This window comes from Vitis riparia, chromosome 12, assembly GCF_004353265.1.
Source record: "Vitis riparia cultivar Riparia Gloire de Montpellier isolate 1030 chromosome 12, EGFV_Vit.rip_1.0, whole genome shotgun sequence".
Lineage (NCBI taxonomy): Eukaryota > Viridiplantae > Streptophyta > Magnoliopsida > Vitales > Vitaceae > Vitis > Vitis riparia.
The window spans coordinates 10,969,938-10,992,972 of NC_048442.1; the positions used below are offsets into that span (position 1 = coordinate 10,969,938).

Sequence of the window (23,035 nt, forward strand, 5' to 3'; positions counted from 1 at the left end):
ATGCTTTATAAGTAGGGGGAGTGTGAAGATTCTTGAGAGTGGTGTGCTGGGTGTCTGTTGCGCTCTCTCCCTGTCTGAGTGTGTGCGTTTTTTCTATATATATAGGGACTACTATAGCGTCTCTTCTTCTCCAGCTTTAATGGCGTGAGGCCACCGTACCTGTATGTATCTACGCTACATGTAACCGTATACAATCCTCCATCTTTGCATGCCTCACCAACTCCTTCACAGAAAAATACCCAAAATCCAAATGAGATGATTTCAAAATGAAATGCAATTGAAATTCATCGCCAAAACCACCTTTATTTCAGTGCTGATTGCGACCCAGATGATAGAAACTGGTAATCGCTTCTGGGTATTTGTTGTTTTCCCCTCCCTGGATCGCTATCTGATGTGGGTTGTATGATTTTTTCTTGAATCTGTGCGTTTTGTTTTGGTTGGTGTGGTTTTTCTTTGCTTTTTTGCTGTTCTGTTTTATTTGTTTGTTGTTGTTTGATGTTTGAGGGAGTTGGGATTGAGAGGAAAGTGGGGGAGAAGATGAAGGACGATGAGGAGCTTGAAAGGTTGCTGGGTGAGATCCCTCATGCAACATCAAACAATCATCATCATCTGCATCGAGAAGATGACACTGGTGGTAATCATCATCATGGTGTTCATGGACTCAGTGGTGGGCATGGTCATGGGTCATTTGTTTCTTCACAGCCAATTCATGGCGTGTATGGTTGTGTGTATGATGATGACCCATCGAGTAATTACAAGTATACATGTGCCTCTCCTGTGAGTGGGTTCTCTCTGCAATCAGATGGCTCTTCTTCTAGCTTGTTCTCTTGTGGGCGTTCGCTTTCTGATAATGGGTCACCTACCCCGCCTCCATTGGAAGACCTTAAATCCCACATACCTTGTGGGAGTTCCCTTTACCCAAGTGGGTTATGGTTGGATTCAAAATCTCCTGGTTCTCCCATTGGAAAGAATGCTAATGACAACTTGACTGATGGACTGAGTTTGTCAAGAAATCTGAGTAGAATGTATATTAGTAATGAACAAGAGGATTCCTCCAATTGCAGAGATAATGCATTTTGGTTGGGTGATCCAGCCAGGGCCGGGACTCGGGCTAATCAAATAAATGTTGAGAAATACAGGTCTAGTCACAATTTTAGGAAAGGTTATTCTGATTATCTGGGTCATCAATTCTCTGTTCCAACAAGTCCCATGAGTTTTGGTGGTGAGATCAGTTCAGCATTGCCGGGACTGCAGCAGGAATATGGGCCGGGTAACTTATTTGGGTCAGGATTGTCCTCTTGTCGATCAGATTTGTTATCTCGATTGAATTATTACAATAGTTCAATGAGTTCTCTATGGCAGAAACCAATGGAGCAAACAGGCAACTATAACCAAAGGGGAATTCCAGTGTCTAATGTAAGCCCTTCCATAAATAGGCTTTCCATGACTGATGCTGTGTTCTATGCCCAGCAGAAGAGGATGAATTTGAATGAAGAAAGGGGTGTATTGAATTTGCCCAATTTTCCAGAGTTGAATCACCCAAGACCTTTTTTGAACATGGAAAATTTACTGCAGTATAGCCTGCCAATATCCAGTGGGAGGGGTAGAGCACCTTCAAACATTAAAATCTCTCAAGGTGGCCTTGAGGATTTTACCAGTGAGGATAGTTTCATTATTCAGGGAGAAGGTCTGAATTATGTGATCAACAAAGGATTTGATGGTTCAAGGGGCAATTTTAAGGGTTCCTCAGCTGAGACTGGTGTTGGTAAGTCTGAAGAAAAGATGACACAACTAGATGGGCGATCCCAATTCTCTGGAATTTGTGAAAATGGTCGGAATTCAAGGTTATATTGCCCTTTCTCTCTGCCTCCCAAGTATAACTCATTGGTAGAAGCTCAGGGGCACATATACATGATAGCAAAGGATCAGCATGGTTGCCGATTTTTACAGAGAATGTTTGATGAAGGCACCCCTCAAGATGTGCAAATAATATTTAACGAGATTATTGATCATGTAGTTGAACTTATGATGAACCCATTTGGAAATTACCTTATGCAAAAGTTACTTGATGTGTGTAGTGAAGAACAGCGAATGCAGATTCTTGTCATGCTAACTGAAGAATCAGGGGAGCTTGTCAGAATCTCTTTAAACACTCATGGGTAAATTCATCTTTTTTACATGCAGGGGCAAAAATTTCATGTTGATTTAATGCAATAATCCCTCTTTCTTATGATGATTTATTGTGGTTATTGCCCCTTTTGTTTCAGCACTCGTGTAGTACAAAAGTTGATTGAGACCCTCAAAACAAGGCAGCAGATTTCACGAGTTATTTCAGCCCTTGAACCAGGATTTCTTGCTCTAATCAAGGACCTGAATGGAAATCATGTGATTCAGCGTTGCTTGCAGTGCCTTAGCAAAGAAGATAATAAGGTATATAGTTTCTTCTTATTAATTTGCTTGGGGTCTAAATTACACAATAGGATTTGAATTTTTCATGAAACTACTATGGATTATATGCTTAATTTGATATTATTTATAAAGTACAGATTAAATTAAAAAACTGGGTTTATTACATGATTTTATTCTGCAAAGTTTATGCTGACCTTTTCTTTTGTTTCTCTTACATTTCTTTAAATAATTAGTTCATTTCTGTGACTGCAATATACATTCAAACACTGAAACTTCATAAAGAGCTGTTATAGACTCATACTGTTTCATGTAATGGATGCAAATGATATTTTGGAAATGAATTTTATGAAAAAGCACTTCCAAAATGTCCAAAATCCTATAATGGTTGAACTTCTTTTGTTTTTCTTCTTTACTTCATGTATTTTTTAGTGAACGGATATGGAAGTCCTTTTTATTGAAAAAAAGGTTCTTCTATGGGTTTCCAATGTTCATTCACTAAACCAATTTTGTGTTTATTCTTCCAGGAAATTGTCATATGAACTTGCTAAATGTTATTAGATTTTATATCAAGAAATAAATTGCTGGGCAATTTTTGTCGTGTATGTGAATTATTGTTGGTAGTGTACTGAAAATTTTTCCTAATTATTTTAAGATATTGTAAGTTTCTCTGCTGAATTGGGAAAATTTTTATGATCTTAAGATTTAGTTTGGCATTCTAGTTTTTATTTGCTGTTTTTTCTCTTCTGGGGAATGAGGTACCCTTGCAATTCTTGATCAGGAAACAAATAATGAAATGATTTCTATTTTCTAGCAAGATTTTAGGTTAAATCATTAGCCAAGCCATTTATGAATAAACGTGTCATTGGTGTGACATTGTCCTTGATTATTTTAAGACCTTGTTGGTTCCTCTGTTGAATTGGGAAAATTTTCAAGGTTTACTTTGTCATTCTAGTGTTAATTTACTGGTTCCCCCCCCCCCCCCCCCCCCCCCCCCCCCCCCCGATGAATTAGGGTCCTTGCAATTGATATGAAGCAAAATATGAAACTGTTTCTAGTCAGGTTTTTGGTGAAATTATACACTAATACATCCATGAATAGAGTCGTCGTTGGTGCATAGTGGTCCTTGCTTAAAATGATGACTCTTTTCAATATGATTCTATGTTTTTCTATTTCAACAATCAAATACTAAGATTTTATTGCTTGTTCATCTAGGTTTGAACATCTTCCCTCCAGGGTGTAGTGTTGGAAACTTTTAATCTTCATTTTCTGAGCTTGGACTTGTGTTACATGTCCCATATAGAAACATGAATTACGTATTTAACAATGTTTTTGTGTCTTTCTTGGAGTCATATTTGGCATAGTTGATACTATTATTTCAGAACCTAGAGCCCTTAAGTTGGATGGTAGAAATCAATGCTTACCCTTTTGCACTGAATTACATTGAGAGAATCCATGAAACAAGATCATTGGCTGTGTCTTCTAAATTGGAATCAAGAGAAGCTAAATATGCACTTATCCTTCCTCTAGTGTACCTTTTCCCCCTTGTATGCTTGGGAATTTGAATAGAGCACTCCTAAGTGGCCTTTTCATAACAAGCAAAAACTCATTCCAGGAGTAACTGGATTAGTAATTTAGAAGAACAACTTCTCAATGAAATATTGTTCTGTTGAATCTTTAAAATCTCCATGTCATTTTCATAGACATGCCACTCCTTGCAGAATTCCATCTCTTAATTCTCATATATATCTGTTCAAGTTTCGATATAATTATATTCTGTTATGGTCTGAAGTTTGCGGTGTATATGTTGTGCATGGATGTTTATCTAGGATCTGGTTGAAGTTATCTAATCAACTTTAAATAGGGCATTCAAAGGATAAAATTTCTCTCTTGATAACAATCAAGTGTTCCTAAGCTAAATGACTCGGTAGGATAAAAATAGGAAATAGGTGGCAAATATTAACATGGATTTTTTTAATAATTAAATCCATTAAATGGTGCATTACCATGCAATTCTTCTAGTTATTGCCACATCTTACTGTATCAATGAAAAGTGATTCTGAAAATTGCTTTCTGACAAGCTTCTTATACTAATCTGGTTAAATATTGTTTTGATCCTCCATGATATGCATGTTTAGAATGATTGCAAAACTTCATGCTCTGGCATCCCTGCAACTTCTTTGATATTTGTATTTTTTTCCTCTTTTGGATAAGAAATGAGACTAGTATTGTGTGGTGAGAGAAAAAAAGGGAAGGATGAAGAATCCTTCAAATAGAGAGTGCAAAAGTAAAGCAAGAAATGACTAATAACTGGGTCTCCAATCTTGCAAAAGTGCTAAAAGGAATTCTTTCCAAGCACTCACTGCTGACACATTCAAAGCATCATCAGGTAGCACATTCTCTTCCAAGCATCTTTTTCCAGTCTTTGGCATTGTAAAAAATTTCTGACATTTCCCTTAAACTGGATAGCAACATAGTACAGATAGCCCTTCTCCACAAGGTTACCCCTTTAAAGCTCCTGCCAAAGCACAGGAAAGATATAATCATCATATCTTTTTTTTTTTGGATAGGTAAAGGAAATTTCATTAAAAGCCAAAGAGGCTAGAGTAAGAGTATACACGGAGTATACTAGGCTATAAAAGAGCAAAAGACAAAAAGGCAAACAAGCCTGACCCTTACTTGGTAGCTAACCAGTCTACAAAATCTATCAAAGAGAAAGTGTATTCCTCTATATACACCCTAGCCCAAATCACAAAAGTGTACAAAAAAATGGATTTAATTTCTTGGTCATTCCTCTCAACATCATTGAAGGCCCTCCTATTCCTTTCTTTCCAAATGGCCCACATCAAGCAAAGGGGGGCAACTCTCCAAGCTTTCTCCCTTTTCTTACCCACAAAGGAGCCATGCCATCCCAAGAGGTTCCTCCTCACAGAGGAGTGCATCACCCATTGCACCCTAAAAAGGAAGAAGATCAGAAGCCATAACATTCTGGCCTTCTCACAAAACAAAAGAAGATAATCTGTAGTTTCCTCCTCATTTTTGCACAAATAGCACCTGTTAGGGATGCTCCAACCAATTCTTTTCAGGCGGTTAATGGTGAGCAGCCTGCTCCAAGTCGCCTCCCAGCCAAAGAAGCTAGCCCTAATTGGCACCCAAGGCGTCCAAATAATTCTAGCTAAAAAGGGAGGTCTAAAGCCCCTTGAGAATGAGCTATAAAAAGACTTGACTGAAAAGGTCCCATTCTTGTTCTCTCTCCACTGGAGTAAGTCATCCACACCTCTTCTAATGGTCAAAGGATGAAGCTTGCTTAACAAGCTTTCTACTTCCCCCACCTCCCAATCATTTAGGTGTCTAATTAAACGAAGCCCCCAATTGCCCCTAACTCCGTCCTCCTCCCAAGCCTCAGCAACCCAGCCTTTTTGGTTGACAGTTAGATTAAACAAGTTTGGGAAAGCATCTTCCAGAGATTGATTTTCACACTACAAGTCCTTCCAAAACTTCACTCTGTGCCATCCCCTACGATGAAGCGGGAATGAGTTCGAAAGTTCTCCCAACCATTTCTGATGGCCTTCCAAACCCCCACCCCATAACGGTCTCTTACACCATTGGAGCACCACCCCTTCTCTTGAAGGTCATACTTTCTAGAGATAATTTGCTTCCATAGGGACTCATTCTCATTAGCAAATCTCCACAATCACTTCCCAAGAAGGGCCTTGTTAAAAATAGTTAGACTGCGAATGCCCAAGCCTCCATCATTTTTAGCAGCACAAATAACCTTCCAACTCACCAAGTGAGGTCTATTATCTAAGGCGCCTCCACCCCATAAGAAATCTCTTTGGATCTTCCCAAGCCTTGTACACACTCTCTTGGGAATCACAAAGAGAGAAAGAAAGTAGGTTGGGAGGCTAGAGAGGGTGCTTTTTAACAAGGTAATCCAACTACCTTTGGAGAGGTATTGCCTTTTCCAAAGAGACAACCTTTTCCTAAATCTTTCTTCCACTACATCCCACACCCTAGTGGGTTTGTAAGGGGCCCCAAGGGGGAGACCCAGGTAGGAGGTAGGTAAACTCCCAATCTTACAACCCAAGACCGGGGCAAGAGTCTCCATAGGAATGCCTTCCCCCATTGGGATGACCTTAGTTTTGCTCATATTAACTTTTAACCCTAAAATCGCCTCAAACGACATGAATGTCCAACTAAGATATTGTAACTGTTCTGCATCGGTGTCACAAAAAATCAAGGTGTCATTGGCAAACAAGAGATGGGACACGATCAACCCCTCTCTTTCTCTTCCTCCCACTTTGAAACTGGAAATAAAGCCCCCATTTCTTGCACTTGACAACAATTGGCAAAGAGCTTCCATGGCAAAAAGGAAAAGATAGGGGGAAAGAGGGTCACCCTGTCTCAATCCCCTAGAGCTACGAAAGAAGCCCAAAGGGCTCCCATTGATGAGGATCGAGAAGGAAGCAGTAGAGCAGCACCATTTCATCCAGTTAATCCATCTATGCCAAAATCCCATCTTGGACATCACATCCATATAAAAGTTCCAATTGACATGGTCAAAAGCCTTCTCAATATCCATCTTAAGGAGGAGGCCCGACATGTTGTCTTTCAATCTAGAATCAAGGGCCTCACTAGCAATTAGATCAGCGTCTAGAATTTGTCTCCCTTAGACGAAAGCTTGCTGAGAATCAGAAATCACCTCCCCCCATTACTAATTTCAGCCTATTAGCAAGGACCTTGGCAAACAATTTGTACACACTCCCTACCAGGCTGATTGGTTTGAAATCTCTTAGGTCTTTGGCTCCCTCCTTTTTGGGAATGAGCACAAGGAACGTGGAATTTAAGCTTCTCTGGAAGGTCCCATGGAAGTAAAACTCCCTAAAGAGTCCCAAAATCTCTGATTTAACAACATCCTAACAAAACAACCAAAAGGCCATTGTGAAACCGTCCGGGCCTAGGGCTTTATCACCGCAGCAGCTGCTCAAGGCTGCAAAAATTTCTTCCTCAGAAAACATTACTTCTAGGCTTCTGGCCAAGCCTAACCCCAGCTCCTTGAAGTTAAGGCCATTAATACTAGGCCTCCAATTCCCTGAATCTAAAAGGAGCGACTGGTAGGCTCTGCAAACTCCTTTGATTTCATCATTAGAAGAGAGAGTCACCTCATTCACTCTAATTTTAGACAGGAAGTTTCTCCTTGCCCTAGCATTGGCCATTTTATGGAAGTAACTGGTATTTTTATCACCTTCTCTTAACCAGATTTCTCTTGACTTCTGTCTCCAAGAAGTTTCTTCCAGAAAGGCCCATTTCTTATAGTTCTCAAGAGCCATCTTTTTAGCCTCCGCTTCTCTAGGAGTAAGAGGGTTGAATGGGGATATTCCCGAAACTCACAAAGAAAAAAGGAAGTGAGTTAGACAAAAAGAGAAGCAACTTGGACAAAAAAAGAAGTGACTTGGACAAAAAGAAACGAAGTGACTTAGACAAATCTTTTTTGTCGATAACCTCAGACCAATCAATCGAATATTGATTAATACGTAATCGATCGAACACTACTTGAAAACGGCTCTTCTGCTCAGAAACGAAATGTTCCAAATGTTCCTGGAAATTCTTGCTCCCATTGGACCATTTGTATCTATATGCTCTCATTCTCCTTGGCCTCCCAACACTGCAGGCGGGAGAAGGCCTCTGCTCTATTGAACGAGACATTGCCTACCACCTCCTTGTTCCAATTCTTCAAATCCTTCTTTAGCGCTTTGAGTTTCTCAACAATGCAGTGACTACTATAGCCTTCAATAGAATAACCATTCCACCAGCTTCTTACTAGGTCTTTGAAACCTTCTATTTTCAGCCACATATTTTCAAAATGGAAGAGGCTTTTGCTTGAAGAGAAGCCTCCAGCTTCTAGGACTATGGGACTGTGATCAAAAACCAAATGAGGAAGAGTAGATTGCTTGATGGTAGAAAAGTGGTCCTCCCATTGGTCTGAAATCAAGAAGCGGTCCAATCTAGAGGTAGCCTGAGAATTCAAACCCCCTATCCAAGTGAAAGGACCTCCAGCCAGGGGAAGACCCCTCAGCCCCAACTCCCCTATCACGTCTGAAAATCTCCTCATTTCAGCTGTGAGTCTAGGGGCATTCCTTCTTTCCTCTGGGAATCTTATAGCGTTAAAGTTCCCTCCTATGATATTGATCCATTACCTCTTGGAGCAACCTACATGATATTGATCCCAAGCAACAACCTCTTCCATCTATATAGGAAGAGATGATTGGCCAACTCCTCACTTGTACAAAGAAGGTAATACTTAGGTTTAATGTCTTTATAGAAAGCTAATCATTAGTATTGGCCTTTTCATTAGTTACCAACCATGCAAAGACCTTGATTTTTAGTGAAAGTCTTTGACCTTCAAGTAACTCAGTTTTAAAGATAGAACTAGGAGGTAGGGTGGAGGGGAATTTCTAGATATGGAAAGAGTGAAGAAGAAAGATTTGGATGAAAAAGTGTCACTGTGATTTTGGCTTGGATGCCTCGTCTATGGCTAACAACAAAGAGAAATATTTTGCAAAGATAAAGGAATGGAAAATAGGTCATCAATTTCTAGGTCCATCCTCTTTCTACAAAAGTCAAAATTCGAGGTTGGGGAGTCATTAAGAGAAGGGAACCTCTTAATGCAAAGGAGTTGGTGGCAAAGGGGTTGATCCTTGTACCAGAAATCTTTCTAAAAGTGGATCATTGATCCATGCTAAAGCTGAAACAAATATGATAATTGAATTCCTCCAAATTTGATTTTCTAATCTAGATACCCAAGTAAAGAGTGAGATGTATCTCTAGAAAAATCCAAAATCCTTTTAATCAAATGGTGATATTTGCGTCATCCATTGCAAATAGACTGCTGGTTTATGGTCTGTGGTGTGTTCTCTTCATTTGGTGTTTCTTGGGTCCTTCTCCATTCGGTTAAGGATGTCCTTACTTAGTGTGGCACTTTTGTTGGGCCAAACACAAGGAAGTGTGGTAGATAATTGTGCACTTTTCTTTTGAATTACCTGGAGGGAGCAAAATAGGAGAATTTTTCAAGGAGTTGCGTGTGATCATGCTTGGAGATGAAGGTAATGCTTCTTTAGACTCTGCTTTTGGGTCCCATGGTGGTTTGGATTCTTGATAACATGGGGGCTAGTTAGCTTGAGTGTGTTGTTTTGTTTTTAGATGTGCTACTTGTATACATCCTGTTTACATGGTTTGCGAAATAAAAATAAACGTCAAACATTTTCATGGCACTCTTCTTCTTTGTCTTCCCTTCTTTTTCTTTGCACTTCATCTTTATTTTTGAAAAAAAAAATCAAGTGGTCATATTCCCATGGCACTCTTCTATCCTAGAGGCTAGAAGCATCACTAAAATTCTCCTTCATTAAATTGCTGGAAGCACTTTTTTTTCTTCTTTAATATCCAATGATTCCACCTCTAAGGTCCTATAAGTGACTGCTAAGACCTAACTACCCCACAGAACATCATTAATGTTCAGCTCAAAAGCTTCCTCCTAGGGAGACATATAGGTCTCCAACCTCCCTTTTGTAGTGCTCTTAGTCTAATGTTCTTCTTGAATCCTAGAAGGAGATACCCAACAAGTCTGTGTTGTGCCTATACACAATCCTTCCTGAGAGAATAGTCTCTGCCATAACACCAGTGAGATGGTGGAGGAAGAGGTTGTCCATGGGCTTCTCTTCATTTTCCTCTTCTAGGCATCAAGACATATCTCAGCAAACTTGGAAATTTCTACTTGAATAGTAAATAAATATCAAATGATTCCAACTCCAAGGTCCTATAATAGACCACTAATACTCATTAACATTCAGCTCAAAAGCTTGAGAAGGAGATAGCTGACAAGTCTGTGTGGTGCCTATACACAGTCCTTCCTGAAGAGTGTAGTCTCTGCCATAACACCAGTGTGAGATGGTGGAGGAAGAGGTGGTCCATGGGCTCCTCCTCTTCTTCTTTTAGCCATCAACAAACATCTCTGCAAACTTGGAATTTTCTATTTTAATAGTTAAGACAGCCAATAAGTCTGTGTAGTGCCTATACACGATCCTTCCTGAAGAGAATAGTCTCTACATGGGCTCTTGTCCTCCTCCTCTTCTTCTAGGTGTCAAAAATATCCCAAGCAAAAAATTTTACTCTTAGGCTTATGGCTTTATATCTAAGATGGAACATTTCTTATTAATCTCCAACCAAGTTAAGGCTCTGACATTTAGGGGAGTCGTAATTGTCTATAAAAGCTCGGTTTAAGGGAAGGAAATGTAGGAGTGATTTCTTGAAAGTAACAGAAAAAGATTCGATGGAAAAAGACCCTTGAAATCCAATGGCCAACCCTTCTCATCCAGGATAGGAGAGGGAACCTTTGGAAGAGACTATCAAAGGGAAAATAGGTCATTGGTTTCAGGATTCTTCAGGTTTCTCCAAACATCAAATTTCCATGAAACAAAGCTGTGAATGAAAGAATAAAAGCTATAACCCTGAGATTTGACAAAGTTGATATACCACCCATAATTGGATCCATAATCCATTATCAACCATGAAATGAGTATTGCAAATGAAGTACTAAATTTGACATATAGCTTTCCAAGGATGCTGTGTGGAGTTGAGATCATTGAGTTGGTATTGCACTTATTATTGTGCTAACCATAAATGTTACTAATCACTTGAAACCATAAGGAATTTCTACTTCAAGGAATTGCCAAAACCACTTGTTAATGAAGACTATACTTCTCTTGAAGATAGCCCCTTCAATCATTTGTAGGCTCTGTTCCTCACAGAAATCTCCCATAGAATCAATGTAGTCCTCCCTCCATCTGGTTGTGTTTGTTTTATTCTCTCTTTTTTCGTTATTTACTTTTCCTAATTGGAAATGTTGGCTGCCAGTTAGACTGTTGATGATGTTTTTATTTTAACCTTGTGCCCCCAGCCTGTCTTCATGAGGTTTGTCCAATCTGTTTCTGTTGAGATATTTCCATGTGGCTGACTGAATCTATCATTCACTTGCCATAGACATTTTTCTCTCTTTAAGATGCCAATTGAAGATAATTAACTTCTCATGTAAGGCATTTCTATCATAAGCTTATGTATTTTATAGATTTTCTCATATAATTTGGCCATTTTGTTGTCCTTCTCTCCATGCTCTACAAGATGTAGATTCTGGTATTTAATATTTTGACTGGCTTGTTACCTATATATATATATATATATATATTTGACTGGTTTGTTCCTTTTCCCCTGTCTTCATGAGGTTTGTCCAATCTGTTTCTGTTGAGATATTTCCAAGTGGCTGACTGAATCTATCATTCACTTGCCGTAGACATTTTTCTCTCTTTAAGATGCCAATTGAAGATAATTAACTTCTCATGTAAGGCATTTCTATCATAAGCTTATGTATTTTATAGATTTTCTCATATAATTTGGCCATTTTGTTGTCCTTCTCTCCATGCTCTACAAGATGTAGATTCTTGTATTTAATATTTTGACTGGTTTGTTACCTATAAATATATATATATATATATATATATTTGACTGGTTTGTTCCTTTTCCCCTGTCTTCATGAGGTTTGTCCAATCTGTTTCTGTTGAGATATTTCCAAGTGGCTGACTGAATCTATCATTCACTTGCCATAGACATTTTTCTCTCTTAAGATGCCAATTGAAGATAATTAACTTCTCATGTAAGGCATTTCTATCATAAGCTTACGTATTTTATAGATTTTCTCATATAATTTGGCCATTTTGTTGTCCTTCTCTCCATGCTCTACAAGATGTAGATTCTTGTATTTAATATTTTGACTGGTTTGTTACCTATAAATATATATATATATTTGACTGGTTTGTTCCTTTTCCCCTTTTGTCTATATTTAGTAGAGTAGTTGTTGTTACTGATGGTCATTTAAAATGGTTGCTGGTGAGATTCATTGGTGTAACACAAGCCTGGTTGAACAAGTTGCTGTAATATACCAACCTCAAGAAGAATGATTATGAAGGTAGGAGTGGGGAAGATAACTATTGTTTCTTTGTCAATTGTTGTCATCATGGTCCCTCGGCCCAATGGCAACAGAATTATTCTTTGAAGGTAACCTGTTGGGAAAGGGGAAGGCTTGAACATATCTGCCTTATTGGAAAAAAAAGTAAAAATAAAAAAGGAAAAAAATCTGGTGTCCTTCATAAATAATTTTTATGGGAAATTGGAGGACAAGTCCTTCCAATTTGAAACAAGGACTGTGGTGGTTGGAGATGGGAGATAGGACTTAGAGAGAATCATTCAGTCAGTTGTTTAATTGGATAATAGACTTTAGTGAAACTTGGAGAAGGTGATTGAACTAAAGACTCAATAACAAAGTCCCAAGTATCTTTTCAGATGAGAATTTTCTTTTTTTCCTTTGATAGAAAAAAGAGCACTATATTAATAAGCACTAAAATAAGGCCACACAAAGTACACAAGAGGTATACAACTGACTGTGAAGAATAGAACAAGAAGAGAGAAAGCTAAAGTACCCCCTTCCCTTACTTGCAACCTAACCAATCGACAAAATCTACCACAAAAATGGACCCATCCTCCAGGGCCCCTTTGACCCACTCTAAAAAATAACACATAAGCGAGGATTTAAGTTCTTGATTTGATAACTCAACATTGTCAAAAACCCTTCTATTCCTCTTTCCAAATTGTCCAAAACAAATGTAAAGGAGCTACTTTCTATGCTTTCTTCCTCTTCTTCCCTATGAAACGTCCATGCAAACTCAGTAATGTTGCTTTAATTGTGGAATGCAGCACCCATACAAATCCAAACGAGAAAACCTGCTACCATGACACTCTTGCCTTGGAACACTGAAGGAGGATGCACTCGCTAGATTCCTCCTCACTTTTACATGTAAAACATATGTTCGCCAAAGCCTAACTTTGCCTTATCTGTAGTTAATATCCCTTTCCAAACTGCTTCCTAGGCAAAAAAATCACCTTTTTTGGAGTCCACGAATTTTGGATAAAAACCCTTGAAAAAGACTCTCATCTTCCCTATACCATCTTAGAATAAAAGTATTTAACTAAAAAGTTGCCTCCCTTTACGACCATCCTTGCTACCCTGTCATCAGCATCACTTCTTGCTGATTTTCCTTGCAATCTCAAAAAGAATGCTTCAACATAATCAAACTCCCAATCATAGAGATTTCTGGAAAAGCATGGGTTCTAATGCCTTGTGTTATTAGCTTGCTCTCATACACGACAAATAAATATGGGAAAGAAATCCTCACATAAGTGTCCTTCCAGATTTTTACCCTCTTTCCATTGCCCACAATAAAACGAATCTTACCTTTGAAAGCTCCTTGTCCTCTCTTTATTGCCTTCCACAACCCTACACCATCCCTTGCCTCCAAAGAGCACCAATCCTTTTTTTCTTCCCTAAATTTCTGTGTTATAATCTGCTTCCAAAAAGACTCCCTTTCTGACACAAACCTCTAGCATCACTTGCTGAGGAGAACCTTGTTCAATAGATAGAAAGATTCTGATTGCCCAAGCATCCTTCCTTCTTAAGCAAGCAAACTTCGACCAATTCATCAAGTGAGCCTTTTTTTTTTTTTCAAGAGTTCCCATTTGCATAGAAAATTCTTTTGAATTTTTTCCAGTCCTAGACTCCCCCTTCTTGAAATAACAAAAAGGGACATCGAATATATGAGAAGGCTAGATAAAATGCTTTAAGAGTTAACCTCCCTGCTTTTGATAGGTATTTTCTCTTTCATATTGCAAGTCTTCTTTGGAACCTCTCTTCCACCATGTCCTAGACTACCATAAATTTGAAGGTAGCACCCAAAGGGAGATCACGATACTTGGATGGAAGAAACTACAGCCTAAAATATCCACTAACTCCTCCACATTTGGAAGGCTCCCAATTGGGATCAACCCATTTTTTTCTAGGTTGGTCTTCAACACAAATATTGCTTATCAAAATCCAATTAAGATACATCATTTGATCCTTATAAGGCTCACAAAAAATCAATGTCTCATCGACAAATTATAGGTATGACACTTCCACCCCCTCATTGCCTCTACCTTCTACTTAAAACTTGAGATGAAATCCCCCTCTTTAGCTCTCTTGAGAAGATAGCTAAGTGTCTTTTATTGCCATCAAAAAATAAATCAAGAGAAAGAGAGTCCCCTTGCCTCAACTTTTAGGAGCTATGGAAAAAGCCAGTAGGAGTGCCATTAACAAACACCAAGTACTTAGTTGTAGAAATACACCATATAATCCACCGAATCCACTTTTGGCCAAAACCCATTTGCTCCAAACCACCAACATGAAGCTTTAATTTACATGATTATTGGCCTTCTTAATGTCAAATTTACATATAACACCATTAGAACCACTCTTTAACCTCAAATCAATGACCTCATTTGCAATAAGAACATCATCTAAAATTTGTCTAGGACATACAAAGACATTTTAAGAGTTAGAAAACCACCCTGCCCACCACTTTCTTGAGTCTATTTGCCAGCACCTTTTCTAGTAATTTTTACGGGCTCCCTATCAGACTGATTAGCTTAAAGTCCTTAAAATCTTCTACTTCACCTTTGTTAGTGATTAAGACCAAAAAAGTAGTGTTCAAACTTCTTTGAAAGAGCCCTTGCTCATAAAATTCCTTAAAGAAACTAAACACTTTATTCTTAATAATGTCCCAACAAACATGCCAAAAGGCCATAGTAAACCCATCAGGACATGGGACTTTGTCCCCATTCGAAGTTGAGAGGGTAGAGAAGACTTCCTCCTTAGAGAAGGGCAACTCCAAACTCCTAGGCTCCTAGCTTCCTCCAACTTCAAAGACTCAAAGGACAACCTTGAGCCCACTAATACTAGGTCTCCCATCTCCATTTTCAGCCAAAAGGTGCTTATAAGAAATAGCCACCCCCTCCTTGATCTCCTCTTCATCGGACAACTAGACCTCATCAACTCTTATTCTAGCAAAAAAGCAATGTTTTAATAACTGAATTGACTAGCCAGTTCAACTTGTTGAACTATTAATCAGACCCTTTTGTAGTATGGTTCTCACTTTTGACTTCTTCAAAGGGTTAACCAGAGAAGAACCACTCGAACCAATGCTCAAACTCCCAAATCACATGAGCTAGTCACATGAAAACTGGATAGGTCAAATGAAACTTTTCATATAACTAGGTTAGGTTGGATGGGTTGAGTGAAAGTTCTTGCATGGCTAAGGCTTTAAATTTAGGCCAAAATGGGTGTAGGGTGGAGCAGGCTTAGCAAAACACGTCAAATTCTCATATGCTTGATGTCATCACATGAGCTGTAAGCTCAGGTTTGACCACTTGGGATTTACAGACCTTAACTTTTTTCATCAGTTTTTGATGTGGGATTAGAGAAATGCCGAAAATTGAAACAAGCTGAGGAAGTCTAATCTAATGGGCCTCTTTTCCTTTGGCTTGTTGCCCTCTCATGGGCCATAACCCTTGCACAATGAATAAGAAAATGCCAAAAATTTTGTTATTTCTCGAATGGGGACTTGAGCACAATCTCTTATATGAAGAAGACCAAGGATGGCCATGGGAAACCTTATGTCTTTTTCTTAAAAAAAAAAATGCAAATATATATATAATAATCTTCATTATTTTTAAAAACATAGGTAAAACTCTCAAATAAATATAAATATTTAACTCTGTGTTTATTTTAATAATGATAAGTATGAAAATAATATAAATTAACGTAATAATTTTTGAAATTATAGGATATATAGCTTTTGACATATAGATAAAGAATTAATTATTTTTCATTATTAATAGTTGTAATTTAGTTCCTTTTTCTAACATAAAATTTAGCCCTCTCTCATGGTTTTACCAAATAATTTTCAATATTACTGATACTATCACTAGGGTTCTCCAAGGAATATAATCACATCCAATTTGCTATATTATCCTCCCCAATAGTGTTAATATCCACCCATTCTTCTTCGTCGTTTACCAATTGTAGTGGTATCGTTTTTTATCTATCAATAATTAGATTATATATGAGATCAACCACTAGGACAATCAACAATTCTCTTATTTTTCTCAATCTCTCCTTTTCACTACCAATTAAAATGTTAATTGAATGTCAAGTAAGCCCTTATTTAGTAAAATGTTTAACCAAGTAAGGACCCAATACTCAATTCATGAAATTTATATTAGAAGTCCCCAAAAGCAATAGATGATAGAACCCATTAAAACTCATTAAATATTGAGATTTAAGCCTCTTATAAAAACATATAAGAAAAGCCCATAAAGGTTGAAAACCATTTGAATATTTGTGGCTTAGGCCTCAACAACCTTGAGGCTATGGCCTCAAAGCTATAAGCCTATGGGATGAGGCTTAAGCCTCAATAGGCTATAGCCTCAAGGATAATTTGTAGATCCTCACCTTGAGGCGACCCTTGAGGCGTAAGCCTCAATAGCCTTTTAAAACATGGTTGTAAATATGCTCAAATATCTACCATTAATTTAGATTCCAAACAACTCAGATCAGCCAAATTACCGAAATGCCCTTTTATTCTTTCTCATGGTTAACCCAATGGCCTTATCAACGTCACCTTCCTTCATGTAGTAATCTTATAGCACTGAATTTTGGATCTGATCTCAAAAAGTCTTGGCCAAAAGAGGGCCTTTCTTTTGTTTGCCTCAGGAGAGGAGAGGACAGGAAGAATCACTTTTTCCTAGTTTTTCCAATGTTCTAACATATTTCATGTCTGTGTTTAGAATTCCTATTGAAGTCCATAAAGAGTCTATCTTTGGTCATGGTTAGAGGAGGTCTTAGAGATGATCTGTTTAGGAAGGACACTGTGTGTCATCAGGAAGGGAAGAAGATTTAGGCCTTGGTAGTATCACTTGATGGAATCCAAGTCTGTACCACAAAAGATGGAGCGTGGGCACTGAGACAATGGATGGGATATACTAAGAGTAGGGAACCTCCTGTTAGCCTTACATAGACATATCTCATGGATGTTTGCTTTTCCATCCTTGTGCTAGATTCATTATTAGAAATGAAACCAAGATTTCTTTTTAAGAAGACACATGTTAGGGGAACAAAAAATTCAAAGAAGCCCTTGATTATATCCAGGCTCCCTTTGGAGGACCTTTAGCATATTTTTTCTATGCCTTGTCAAAAGTTTCAAATCCTTTAATGTTCCTTCCGGCCAAGTTTTTATGGAGCTCAAAAGTCCCTTCAAAGGTTAAGGCCCTCGCTTGGTTAGTAGCACATGGGAAGGTAAACACTAATGACAAGTTGCAATTGAGAAGACCCTACAAAGCCCTCTGTCCTCAATGGTGCATTCTTTGCAAAGGAAATGGAGAGTCGATTGACCACCTTTTTCTTCATTGTCCCGTTACTATTGGACTTTGGCACAGGTTGTTCAATCTAGTAGGTTTGATTTGGGTCCCTCCAAGGAGCCTTGAGGACATGTTGGTTATCTCTTTTAAAGGCTTGGGGAACTCATTAAGAGGCAAGACACTTTGGCAAATTGCTTGCCTTACTTTGATTTGGATGGTGTGGCAAGAAAGAAACAATAGGATCTTTGAGGATAAAAAGAGAACGGAAGAGATGGTTTGGGATTTGATCCGGTTTTATTCTTCTCTATGGGCTTCTTGTACCGAAGCTTTTAGAGGAGTTCCTCTAAGCATTCTACAACTCAATTGGATTGGGGTTTGCGTTTCAAGAGTTTGAAGATTGATGGGGTTTCTTTTGTTTTTAGAGTTCTATTGTTAGGAGTTTTTCCTTGGTATTTGTGTAGGAAGGACCTCTCATCCTTCCCTTGGTTTTTTTCTCTTTCTATTGTCTCTTTTTTCTCTCCTGTATTTGTTCTTTTATTAATATAATCTTCTTCGTTTCTGATCAAAAAAAAAAAAAAAAGATTTTATTTATTTCCCCAGCCTTCCTTGTCTTTAGTTGGTATTCGTATCTCTTCTTTTAGCAAGTGATTTTGGTCCTTATACTAGAATGGTGCATTTTCTTCAAAATTCTATTTTGATCAATTGTCTAGATCTTTCATCATATTTCCTTCAACCCGACTAGATTGATGTGGAAAGCAGAAGTTCACACAAAAGCCAAATCTTTTGCATACTGTTGCAAACAAAAAGGCTAGTACCAATTAAAAAAATTTTAATTTGGAAGACCTTGTAAAGCTCTTAGTTTGGACACTTTTGTGTCCTCTTATGTTGTGCTAGTGGTAAGAATGTTGACCATGTATTTGCCCACTGCCCCATTTTCCTCACTCTTTGGTCTGACTTTTAGTTGGGTGGCATTTCCTTGGCTGCTAATTATGAATTTAGAAGCATGATGGGTGTATCTTTTGGAGGCCTTGGAGGAGGCGTAAGAGACAAAACTCTGTGGAGCAATGCATCCAGATTTAGTTCGGGTTGTATGGATGGTGAGAGTTGTGAGAACAACTCTCAGGAAAAAAGACTTCCCTAGATTCCCTTTCGGATGGGTGTGTTTACTTAGCCTTTAGGAATTTAATCACCAAATAATTTAAAGAACTGTTGTTATGGAGTATCTTGCTTGAGATTTTATGGCGGGTTGTGAAATGGAAGGGTGGCTACTACTTTTTATTGGAGCCCCCTCCGCTGGGTCCCCTAGGCTGATATTTGATAAGTGTTTGCTTGGGGATCTAAGTGAAATGGGATTGGAGGCATTTTCAAAGATCAGATGGGTCTAATGTTCATGCATTTTATGACCTAATGGGCTTTGGTTTTGCCATAGGTGCAGAAAATTCTTGCCCTTTTTTAAAGTCTGAAAGAGGGACAGGCCTTAGGTTTGAGACTTTCTAATGGTGACTCCTCTGTGTTGATTTTCTGGATGAGAGGCAGGTCTTTTAATTATAGATTCTACTATAGAGACGGAAGTAGAGTGTTGATGGAGTAGGTCTTTTAATTGGGAGGCAGATTTTATGGCAAATGGGGGACTTTTACACTTGAAGGGGAAGACTCTTGGGGTATTTAAAGGAACCCCACCATTTTTTGGAGTACTCATTTTCCTCCTCTGTTTACTATTTTTCTTCTATTTTGCTTATATTTCTTTGAAGGATTCCACATCCTTCGTATTTCATCCTTTCTGTTAATGAGATTCTTTGTTTCTCATTTATAAATTTTTCAGCATTGTATAATCTCATCAATGAGCTCATTTGAGCATTTGAAAATTCAATTGAGATTCTAATTTGTCATAGATGTATCACTGTTGACTGAAAATGACCTGTCTAGTTGCTTCTTGCATAGTCCTGAGGACAACACTATTACTTATGTTAAATCATCAGTTGGCAGCAGTAGGTTGAAGTTAAGGGCTCCTGGATTCATGACAGATGATTTCAGGGGCAGTGGCCTTCAGCTTAACTATGGTTGTATCTCATTCAACGGCTTGATGCGTGTAGTAACCATTAATCTTACAGCATTCAATTTGTAGAGCTGATCATGCGGCCAGAATTTCACTAGCTTGACAATACCATATGTTGAAAGATGAACAGTCAGTGACTAAAAAATCCATGATAAAAATGTTACTCCCGCAGAATGGGCATGATTTTAACTAGTAACAAGTTTAAATGTGTGGACAATGATGAAATTTCCAGCGGCTTGCCTGATGGACCCTTTATTAGGAATGTCTATTGTCATGTTGAGTATCTTTCATGCTTTTGCTGATATTAGAATGGTGAATGCATGATTTGAAAAATCTGTCTCTTTGCTTGCCAAACAGATACTTGATTTTGCAAACTTGTAGTATGGGAAATGTTGAAGAAGGGCCTTCAATTTAAAGATGGTATAACTGTCTCTTATATTGGGGTTTAATTTCTCTGTAGAGGTGTTAAATGATGGACAGATATGAATCAATGTCAATTAATTTTTGGTTCATGAGTCTGCAATGGCCACTTTTATGAAGTCAAGCAACAGAAATTTTGATCCTCTGCCAGCATTTGAAATTCATATGTTGTATCATCATTTAGGAGTGTCATATAGACGTCATTAACAAGCAGTTAATTCCAAATAAGACTGAAATGCATGAAATGACAGCATTTCTACTTCTTTGAGCCAAAAGAAAAGGGAAATAGCAGTGTCTTCACTTGCAAGTTGCAACTAACAAGCACAATCTACAATGCTTTTCTTGGTTATCCATTTTTATTTTTGTGTCTTAAGCAGATTTCTAACTATATTTTTTCCTTACTACTTTTTCTGGCAGTTTATTTTTGTTGCTGCTGCAAAGTATTGTGTTGAAATTGCAACTCATCAACATGGATGTTGCGTTCTGCAACGTTGCATCAGTCATTCGACAGGAGAGTATCGAGAAAATTTGGTTGCAGAAATCTCCTCCAATGGATTTCTACTTGCTCAAGATGCATTTGGGTAATTGTTAGAATGTCATTCTATTAACCATCATTTGTAGTCTCTTCTAACAATCATTTTAAGGGAGAAGTAATTTGTTCTCTCTTTAATGCACTAGAAGCTATCTATTCAATTTATTTTATTTTATTTTTTATTTTCCAGAAATCATAAATTTTTGCCCCATTTAGATTATCTTTAGTTTATATTATTTTGCATGCAACCTGGAGCTTTTTCCTTCAACCTTTTTGTTACTTTGGATGGTGTAACTTTTTGGTTAATGGGAAAGATCGAAGAGTAGGCATGCACTAGAGATGCTTCTTCATGTATGCCACTTCTGAACCGATCTTCTATTGAATGCTGGATACTAGCTGAGTAAGCCAAAGGTGATGAACAAGCTACCTATAGGGACAGATCTGCAGGAGCAAAACTGTAACTGATGTGATCCTAGTTATTCAATTACTGAAATAACAATAACTCAGTGGAAATATTTATATTTTTTATAATATCAGTCATCCAAATATTGTTATTGTTGTAACAAGAAGAATGATAATGATAATAACAACATAAGGTAATAATCTTGGTGTTCTAGTAAAATAGGCTTTCATAATGCATGCATTTATTGGCAGTCATGTTACTCATTTTGTGGCCCCTTCAAAGTTTTATTGATGTTTTCATTAATTGTGTTAATATTTTCTTTCTTTAACCATTGAGGTTTCCTTTCTGTTCTGCAGAAATTATGTTGTCCAGTTTATCTTGGAGTTAAAAATCCCATCTGCCACCTCAAACTTGATTGCTCAGTTTGAAGGGAACTACGTGCACCTTTCAACACAAAGGTTCAGCAGCCATGTGGTTGAAAAATGCCTCACTGTGTGCACTGAGGAGAACCAATCGCGCATTGTCCATGAGTTGCTCTCCACATCTCATTTTGAGCAGTTGCTTCAACATCCTCATGCAAATTATGTCATTCAAAAAGCTCTTCAAGTTTATGAGGTCAGAAACCAACCACCTTTTTTAATCTTATTGCATTTGGAGAATGTTTCAATTCTTTCTCTTCTTTTGATATCTTGTTTGCTACATGTTTCATGCTTCAGAGCCTCAAAATGTGAAGCATGGTCTCGTTAGATTGATATATGGCTCATTTTAGATTGTAGAGGGATATGACAATGAGGTGGTTTCCATTGAGGTTATAACCTGAAAGAATTTGGACATATCTACTTTGAAATTTCTTCTTCATTCTTCTCAAAGCAAGGAATCAACAATCTAAACAACGGTATCAAAGCAAATAGTCCCAAATCATCTGCCAAATTGTTAACTCAAAAGATCTCTCCAATGGAACTGCTTCATTGTCAAGTTATGTTCTTGCTTTGCTTGCAAGAAATAGGGTGGTAATCACTGATATTAATACTCATATGCAAGCTTCTCCCTTTGTTATCATTCTAATTCTTTGCTGCAAACCAGGGCCCTCTTCACAATGCTTTCATTGAAGCTATCGAGTCCCATAAAGCTATCATGCGCAACAGCCCGTATTCCAAGAAGATTTTCTCACACAAGCTTTTAAGGAAGTGATGTACATTCTCCCCTCCATAAGTACTGTTGTTGGTGTCATGCTGTTACTGGTATGTTCTCTACTATGGCTGCCATAGTTGCTACCTCTCCGCGGACAATCAGATTTTAACTGTAAGGGTCTGAAGCCGATAAGAGAAGAACTTTTTTAACTTCTGGGCATTCCATGCACAGAACACACGCTCAGCAGAGTGTAAAAATATAAAAGAAATTTTGGTTGCAGTTGCTTAAATCTTGGGCAGATGTGAATGTACTATTCTGTTGTCTTGCTGATCTACATCTTGGATTTATTATCGTTGTCATCTTTTAACTCAGAATTTTCACTGTATGAGATTGTACAGTGTATAGAACAATTAGGGTTTTGGTTCCTTTGCTCTGTACAAATGCAATGTGGATGCTGCTCTGCAAATAATTTTCCCTTCTAATTTTGTATGCATGTGGAAGGGATGATTCTGAATGCTCTTTTCTGGCCCAAACTCACTCTTCTTTTTTATGGAATGGAAGGCATGGATTTTGGATTCTTGGTTGTGATTGAATCTTCTATGAAAATCATTTTCTCATCATAATTTTTCTTATTTAAATGGTGCATTGCATGGATTTATTGTTAGTGTAGATCTGTTCTCTTAGATGATGTACATTTAGTAAATTCACTTTATAATATTTTTACTATCTTTTATTCTATTATAATATAATATTT

General features: G+C 37.8%; 1 protein-coding gene across 2 annotated transcripts; it reads left to right on the forward strand.

Moving 5' to 3' along the window:
• The first annotated feature begins 60 nt into the window (after positions 1-60).
• Positions 61-22,798, forward strand: LOC117927287 (putative pumilio homolog 7, chloroplastic). Of its 2 annotated transcripts, XM_034846756.1 has the most exons (6): positions 61-341; positions 505-2,159; positions 2,268-2,430; positions 20,633-20,796; positions 21,507-21,765; positions 22,234-22,798. In XM_034846756.1, the coding sequence occupies exons 2-6, from the start codon at positions 538-540 to the stop codon at positions 22,339-22,341; spliced, it is 2,316 nt and encodes a 771-aa protein (XP_034702647.1). In that variant the 5' UTR covers positions 61-341; positions 505-537; the 3' UTR covers positions 22,342-22,798. The 2 variants fall into 2 exon arrangements, with proteins under 2 accessions (XP_034702647.1, XP_034702646.1); XM_034846755.1 differs by having other exon boundaries at positions 61-2,159.
• Positions 22,799-23,035: the final 237 nt, after the last annotated feature.